The sequence below is a fragment of the Melospiza georgiana genome, chromosome 1, assembly GCF_028018845.1.
Source record: "Melospiza georgiana isolate bMelGeo1 chromosome 1, bMelGeo1.pri, whole genome shotgun sequence".
Taxonomy (NCBI): Eukaryota; Metazoa; Chordata; class Aves; order Passeriformes; family Passerellidae; genus Melospiza; species Melospiza georgiana.
In genome coordinates this window covers 116,264,545-116,273,457 of record NC_080430.1, presented here as the reverse complement: position 1 = coordinate 116,273,457, position 8,913 = coordinate 116,264,545, and the positions used below count along the sequence as shown (strand labels likewise).

Here is an 8,913-nt window from a genome sequence, read left to right as displayed (position 1 = left end):
GCCTCCAGTGCTCAGCTTAGCTCTGACATTACCCCCCTGGGTCCTTTGCTGTACATGGTTAATTTTGCTCATTAAGCATTGAAGTTGTTTCCTAGTCCTTAAGCTACAAGTCTTAAATTCCACCACTATATTTGGCATCTCCCTGTACCCAGCAAAGTCAGCTTTGCTCCAGGGGCAAGACTGCAAAACCAGTCTTGGACAATTTGGCTGAAAATACTGCACAAGGTGCCTGCCACGTGACAGCAGTCAACCTGCCAGGATAGGTATTGGTCTTTGCCTGGCCAGAAAATTCTGCTGTGCGTGAGAGCCTGCAGTTTACATTTCATTGTCTCTCTCCCTAAGTTTGGATTCTTTTAGCTTGTCACAAGGTGCTCGTTTGAAATTGTAGTATTAATCTGCAGCAGCAGGACTCAGATTGTTATCCCTGGTCCACCTTGGTCACTGAGCCCCCTGTAAATTAGCTGTGAAACCTCACCTGCCTTCCCAGTGCCTCCAGTTAAAACCTCATTGTGTTCAGGTAAGAAGAGCCTTTGCTTCATGCTCTTGAACACATGGAGTAACCTTAGTGTGAAGGAAAAAAAGCATCAAACAGCTGTTTGGCAATGTGTGTTTGAAACTTGATCTTATTATTTATAAACTAGGGTTTAACCTTTTAAAATGTTTATTATTATTATGTCTCAGCAGTAAAACAGCATCACAGTTCTTGCAGATGTACTTTTTCCTTGCATTTGGGTTTACCTTTCATTGCTTTAATGAAAACTTGCTTGTTTGTGGTTCCAAGGTGTCATTTGTCTCACCAAAACAGCCAAACTCTGAAACATGAACTGGATTCTTTTCTTTTCTGGCTTGTTCTTGTAGTGAAAAAAAAAACAAAAAAAAACAAAAACAAAAAAAAAAAAAAAAAAAAAAAAAACAAAAAAAAAAAAAAAAAAAACACAAAACAAGTTGTTAATCAGTGGCCTATCTTCAGAGCAAGCCTCTGTAGGGACTGGCTCCAGACAATGCTATCACGTACACCTGTGCAATTGATCATATCAGAATTCCTTTCAGGCAACTCTGAATATCATTTGAGGTCTATGAGGTGTGGTTGGAAGCAACACTTGGACTATGAAACTCTGTGCATGAGGAGAATGTAGGTTCATCATCAAATCCTAAACTGAGATCAGAGGGATTAACAGTAGAAGAAGAAAAAATAAAACTTGGTTTCAAACAGAGAAGAAAACCTCTCAGAAGTCACTAAGCCACTGGCTATGGAACTGTCTTCCTTTGAGTGGGACTGTAATTTAAGTACTGAAGAGCTGCACTTGGCTCCTTTAGCAAGGTTACAAAGTAACCTATTAGAAACACAATGCTACCTCTGTATTGTAAGGCAGTTCTTAGAAGCCTCTGGATAGCCAAGCCTTCAAGGGATTGTTACATAGTACAACCACCAAATGTACAAATAAATTAATCATTGAGGAATATATATATATAAAGCTATATACTCCTAAACTCTCTGAAGTCAGTTCCAATCCCCAGCCCTGTTCCTCTCCTGTTTTAGACAAAACTGGCTATTAAGCACAAGAGTGATGCACCTTGATGAAAACAAAGCTGGTGTTTGGTACGTGCCCTGTCTTGTGCTGGGTTACATCCATGCCTGCCCTTTAAGGCCCTTGGTATCAGGGCTGATTCCTCCTGTGCAGTGACCAAACAAACAGCAGTGGTAACTAAGAACAATGGCAAACAAAGGGTTTCTATATTCCTGATATGCAAGTGAAATAAGAATGGGGGAAGCAAGTGAGATTCTGTATTCCTTCTTATCCAGAAGCACAGACTAGATGGGGCAGCTGGTGCAGCACTGGGTGCACAGGTATGTTTTACTTGCAGAAATGCAACACGCAAGCTTGGAACAAACCCATTGATGCTGATTTTATTGTAGCTGTGACATATTGGAGCCCACGGAACACAGACTGTGTGCTTTCCCCCTGTCCCTTGTAAAAACTCCTATTGCACTCTGTACTGATGACTTCTGGCTCCTACAGCTTCCTTTTCCCTCATGGAAAAGGCAGTGCCGTGGGAGCAGTGTGGTTGGAGGCTGCTGGGGGTTGCCCTGGGGAAGGGGCAGTGTGTCCCCAGCAGCCGTGCTCCCCTCTGCAGGTGGCTCCCCAGCCTGCAGTAAAGCCAGAGCTAAATGGGGCCAAGAAGCTTGACGTGGACATCCTGCAGCAATTGTGGCTCCTGGGAAGTCACTGGGCCAAATCATCAGTGGATTACAGGAAAATGGTGTTCACTAAGAATAAAAGCCTGCTTGCATTTAAATCAATCATATTCACACTGAAAGACTCTGGATATTCCCTTCCTCCGGTCCTCAGCTGTAAGATTGAGGCAGGACAGTAGGTTACATTGGGGCACTTTACACCCCAAAGAATGCCCCTCTTCCTGTTCAAAAATTTGGTGTATTCTCCAAAAACAATACAACAATGTCTACAATGGCAGGGCAAAACAGAAAGATTTCTGACAGAAAAGGGTAACAAGAAAATTACCTGAAATGGCAGCAAAAGGACAGCTGACAGATGTGGACATGGAATTTGAAAATAATAATATGGAAGGTCTGACACAGCCTTTTGAATGAGATTTCAATCAAAGAAATTTGGAAACAGGCCTAATCCTGTCTATTTTATGAACATAGATTTTATTACTGTCTTATGGCATTCACAATCATCAGAAAGGCTGCTATAGTTGTCAGCTTAACAGGTCTGTGCTCAGTCTTCATCCACACATCCTTCTACCTGTGCCTCTCCACATTCAGCTTTCCCTTTGAACTTCACTGCCACCATAACCTGGCGAAAACAGGCTTGGAGAATTTAGAGCAGAAATGTCTTTCTGGTGCTTTTATATGCTGTATGGCACAGAAGCCTGTTGAAGAGCTGGAGCCCTACTAGCACTCAGAAAACAGGCATAAAGATCTTTCCTCTCTCATGTAGCTTCATCCACTTTCTGCAGCTTTTCATTTCCACCACAACTTAGCTGCCTAGAAGACATTCTCTGCAAACATTGGAAATGAGGACTTTACATACAGGCTTAACACCTTAGTACTACTCAAGAAAGGAAAGTTAATACCTGTTGTCTCCATGGCTTATTTCACTGCATATTTAAAACCACACTAAAGATCCTCTGGTCCTCCCCCACCCCCAAAACATCCCTGAGTAACTGATGATGAGCCAGAGAAGTGCCCCAAAGCGGGGGTAGCAGTAGGATATTACTTGGCTGGCTCATGCTATACAACGGGCTGTGGCAGCACCTGGTGGCTCCTGGGCCCTCTTGCACTGCCACAGTCCCTTCTGGGAGGGGGCAGGAAGGAGGAGCCTGGTGTTGTCAGGCAGTCCCATCTGCAGGAACTGTCCCACCCTCGGAGGTCTCTCGGCATCCCTTAGTCCTTGCACTCTCACTTGTTACCAAGTCCTATTAGCACCTGTTCATCTAGATCTCCCCCAGCCTGTTCATACTGCCAGATGATAACCCAAATTCTCCATTCCCACTCAGCTGTGGTCCAAGTTCGTTTGCCTGTGAATTGATGCTGCAAATTTCTCCTGATTGTCCTAAATGTCAGTACTAGGGAAGATCTGCATCACTGATTCACTGAGGAGTGATGTCTTTGAGACTCCCTGGTCCCGCTGATCTTGAGTTCAGGGAGGGTCAGGAAATCACTTTGGGACGTCAGGTTTGTGTGTTAGGGTGAAAAACTGAACCCATCTCAAGGAGGAGAACACTCCAGTTCTGCTTGCACATGGTCTGGGTACTCTTGTAACCCCCTCTCAGCAGTCTGCTATCTACATTATACACATCCAGATTAAAAAAAACAAAACAAAACAAAACAAAACAAAAAAACAAGAAAAAAACACCAAAAAAAACCACCAACAAAAATGAAAAGAAAACACCAGGACTGTCTGCAGTCAGTGCTTCCCAAAAAGAAACCCTGGAGAAAGAGGCACTGTCAGTCTGAAGTCCCATGGCAGAATCTGTACTGAAAAATCTGAAGAGTGAGGAGGTAGGAAATGGCTTCCAAGCTTTCCAAAATATTTGTCATCATGTACAGAAAGATACTGGAATATTCAAAAATCCTCAACTGTATAGGTCCCATAAGGGTGCTCTGCTGTCTGGGCAGTACAGCTGGTACCAAGCACTATGGCAGTTAGCACTGCAAATATGTGAGAGGGTCAAAATTCAAAAGAGCCCTTTAAAAACCACATGGACCACTAACACAAAATTATGTTTCTTTGATTTCTGCCAGAACAGCTCTGTAAATTGAGCAATAATTTTTCTAAGAAGGATCCAGAAATAAAATACACACCTGTAGTATACTGCATGGGGTGTGATGGGAAGATGACAAAATACTTATGTGTAATTCTAGTTACTGTATCCAAAGGATGATACACAACAATAATTTGTCTTTATGCTGCTAATAAGGTTGCAGTACTGCATGGGCAAAGCTGAGCACCCAAACTAGTCCCCTTGTCCCAGTTATGTTTAAGTGGTAGGGTCCTACAAACACAGTTTTATATTTATGCCTGCCACGGCATCATCAAACATTAGCACTCACCACTTCAGCTGCTTCCACTGAGAAAGACTGAGCTGTTTAATGCACCTGATGCTGATCATTCCTGCCGGGAGCCATGGTGAAATGCAATCACCTCTCACTGCTTTATTTATTCCTGGGGCATTTTGCTAGAGGCATTCAATGGGCAGAACATGTTTCTTTTTCTTTTGAGATTAGAAATGATGTGAAATACTTATGAGTTAATAATTTTTTAGCTTTAAATCTGTTTGCCTTGATTTTCTAGAGATTTGCTTCAGGGCTGGAGAAGAATGTTTCCAGGTGAACCTGATTTGGTTCTGACAGTTGGGACAGATGCAGTTCATTTGGGGGAGGGAGGGAAAATGGTGAAGGGAGGATAAAAGGCTTTGGAAGGTGGTTTGGAGTCCTTTCTAGCAGGGAAGCTTGGTAGTCTTCTGTCTTAGTAGCTGCCTGTTGTTTTCTCCTTCATATTATGCCATCACCTATTCCTCTTAATTGTTTTCTTTCTTTTGAGTATTCCCCCTCTGCAAATTTGCGCCCCTGCAGCAGCCCTTTAGTTATCCCTGGCAAAGACAGCAAAAGTTTTTTGGGGGGAGCTTCCTCAGCCAGGACTCGCCGCTTGCCCTCACGCCTGTCCTGGTGCTCCATTGACTGGGAGCAGCTCTGCCTCCTGCAGCCCTTGGGGTCTGGGGGCTTTGGCTCTGTCTACAAAGCCACCTACCATGGTGCAACAGTGGCTGTGAAGCAGGTGAAGAAGAGCAGCAAAAACCGGCTGGCGTCGCGGCAGAGCTTCTGGGCTGAGCTGAACGTGGCCCAGCTCCAACACAACAATGTGGTACGTGTGGTGGCTGCCAGCACCTGTGCCCCAGCCAGTGACAACAGCCTGGGCACCATCATCATGGAGTATGTGGGTAACATCACTCTGCACCATGTCATTTATGGCACTGGGGATGCATGGAGACAGGGGGAGGATGAGGAAGAAGGATGTGGAGGGAAGGCCCTGAGCATGGACGAGACTGTGTGCTATTCTTGTGACATCACGACAGGCTTAGCCTTTCTGCACTCACAGGACATTGTACACTTGGACCTGAAGCCTGCAAATGTTTTCATCACTGAGCAGGGAGTGTGCAAGATTGGAGACTTTGGGTGCTCCCAGAAACTGGAGGCGGGCTCGTCCCAGAGCGCCCGCGCTTGCCAGCAAGGGGGCACGTACACCCACCGTGCCCCCGAGCTCCTCAAGGGGGAGAGGGTCACTGCCAAGGCGGACATCTACTCGTTTGCCATCACCCTGTGGCAGATGGTGACGCGGGAGCAGCCGTACCTGGGCGAGCGGCAGCACGTGCTCTACGCCGTGGTCGCCTACACCCTGCGCCCGTCGCTGGCCGCCCCGGAGTTCCACGAGTCCCCCGTGGGCCGGGCCCTGCACAGCATCATCAGCTGCTGCTGGAAGGCCAACGCAGAGGAGCGTCTGAGGGCAGACCAGCTGCTCCCCAGCCTCAGGGCCCTCAGGCAGCGCCTCTAGGAAAACTCAGCACTCTTTGTATTCCTTCTGTTGACTTTTCTTTCTCTCTGGCCTTCCTCTGAACATAATTAATTCTGCCACTGTGTGATCTAAAAGTTTTGTTGCTGTTTTTTATGCTGGAAAAAAATACCCCGAACTGTTTTGATATAGGAAAATTAAAAATAGAGAGATTTAATGAAACTGTGGGGTTTTACCCTGGAAGGGGATAGTGGCAAAGATGATGTTGGCAGACATGGTTTTTTCTGGTTGATGTGTTGTGTGCTGCCTTGCTCACTAGGAACTGTGATGTGCAGAAAAATTGTTGGTTGTAAGTAAGTGAAGTAAAAACAAGGGTCTGCTTTTGCCAGGTTCTTTATGCATAATACCTTTTGGTATTTTTAAAATGTCAAATATGAGTAGTTCTTGACACCAGCTAGGGTAGTGCACTTCAGCTTTTCCTCTTCACTAACCAAGGAATGAGTATGTATTACAAATCAATTAATGCAGAAAAATAAATACAGGGTGTCAGTGGTCTATTTAACTTGTTCTTAGATGTACCTAATTTCAGTAAGTATGCTGCTTCTGATATGGAAAATGTGAACTACTCACATACTCCTTGAAATAAAGAACCTTTTTTGTCAGTCTAAGGCTACTAAGAGTAAGAAGTTGCATTAACAACTTGTCCTTTTATAAGACTTCCCTGCTACCAGGTGTGTCAGTAGCAACTTGCTAGTTGGAACACTGTAAATTTTGAAGCATTATAAGAAGATTTTGTGCAGAATAGAGTTTAAAAAAGGTGGGGGGAAGAATGGTAAAGTGAGGATTATTTTGTCTTATAACACATGGCTCAGTGTTGGACAAGATACTGGAAGTACTGAAAAGGAAGTTTGCTTACAGCAGTAATAATGTTCCTCTGCTGGTGCTCAAAGCATACACTATTGAACTATCCTGTGCACTGTTATGTCTTATCTGCTATCTTTCCTAATCTGGTTGTAGTGTGTCTGGGAAAGGAAGTGCTGTAGGCAACGCTAAGACAAAAAGCTCTGATCCCTGACTTATCAGAGCTGATAATTGTACATCTGCACCCTTATCTGGAGCTGCCTGCTGTAGCTGATGTTGCCATTCTGCTCAAAGCCTCTGCTGCTTTTTAAGACAGGAGAAAGAGTGATGTTTCAGTCAAATTGTTTTTCTTCTTTACCTTCCCTCCCCCCTGCTTCCATTCTGGAAAAAAAAAAATCCCAAAGGAATGGAGCCAGTTTCCTGATTTCTGACACACATCTGTTCTTAGCCCCATGAAATCCTGGAAATGAGCAACTATGTGAATTTGAGATGATTCTGTAGGTCTTTATGGTATTTGGGTTGGTAATTGAAATTAATGGTTTATAAAGCATATCTGAGCTTAACTATTTCTTGGTCTTCTGTCCTCCTTAAGTGGAAATAGAAAATGCTGGCTGGAATAAAAAGCCCTGAAGTAAATTCTGGGAAAAGTTTCCTGTGTTTCTCTGTCAAAATAATTATGCTATAGAACCAGAACTTTGTGTGTGTGTGTGTATTGTGTAACTTATTTAATAAAGAAGTTGTTTTATAGAAGTTATGATAATAAGTCAGTTACCTTTTGAAATGATTAGCTGAGGGCATGCAAGATAAATTTTTAGATAAAGCCATTGACGTGCCTTACCTCAATATCAAGCAATAAAAATGTTTCTGCAGCTTTGAAAAGAATAAAGAATTGAATTAATTTTTTCTAGTAGTTCCTAAATGCTTGTGTTGTATTTATTTTGCCAATCTAGGAAGCTTGCTGCTTATACTGCTAGAAACCTCTGATTTTTTTTCCTTAATGATACTTTAGCATCAACAAGTGCTACTTGAGCCTCTGTGAAAAATCAAGCACCCTTCAAATTCTCTGTTGTACTTGACAGAAGGATACTGAAGGGCCAAGGTCTACTCTTGAAGTATAATCAGCTCTGCAGATGTTTCTGTCAATTTTATGGGGTTCTCTTTTGATAGTGTGAGAGAGAACTCTGCACAGCACTCAAGATGTAGGCACACCATACTCTGCTGCCATAATGATGGTCTCTGTTTTATTAACTTCAAAGGTTAGTTTTGTTTTTTGATTGCTAATGAGCTCTGAGTTGATACTAATCAAGAAATCTCTCTAGCCTAACAGCTCAGAATCCTTGGTTCTATGTGAGATGGTAAGTTTGCCTGTTTGCCTCACTTTACACTAATATACCTTGAATTTCTTTCTGCCAGTTTGTAGCTGGTCCTTGCAATTAAATAACTCCACCATCAGCATTTTTATTTATATTCTGGCTCTCCATCCTGCACTTCATTTGTGGATGTGCTGGGCAGCAGAGGATCCCCTGAAACACTGGTGGGCACTTTCTCCTGCTGGGAGAACTGGAAGTTTTACCCCCTGTGCCCATCTTTGACTTACCCAGCCCCGGGATTTCTCTCCTAAATGTGGCTGCTTAGTACCTTTCAAAAGTTTGTAGTGAAGGATTTTTTAAATACCTTTGGAAACCCTGAGGGAACATATCAATCAGTGCCTTATCAGCATGCTGTCACTGCTCCTAAAGAATTCCAATACAATCCAACACAACTGTGAAGTGCAATTCTTCCAATGAAAGCAATATTGGCTCCTTCTAAACAAATCATCTTGATGTATCTGTTATTTCCTTTAATATAGAATCTGCTAATGTATCTTGTACAGATGTCACTCATGGAATTAGGAAATTGATTTTTTTAAAGACTTCCCCTCCAGGATATGAACCTGGAGAGAAGAAGGGCCAGCAACACCTGGTTGATTTTCAAGGATTGCCTTCTCCAAGCTCAAGATTGGTCCATCCCCATGAGC

At 43.4% G+C, this 8,913-nt stretch overlaps 1 protein-coding gene across 1 annotated transcript; it reads left to right on the top strand.

The window, feature by feature from the left end:
* Positions 1 to 5,027: 5,027 nt before the first annotated feature.
* Positions 5,028 to 6,155, top strand: MOS (MOS proto-oncogene, serine/threonine kinase). The gene has a single exon (XM_058038233.1). It carries the CDS (start codon positions 5,028 to 5,030, stop codon positions 6,075 to 6,077), a length of 1,050 nt encoding a protein of 349 aa, XP_057894216.1. The 3' UTR covers positions 6,078 to 6,155.
* Positions 6,156 to 8,913: the final 2,758 nt, after the last annotated feature.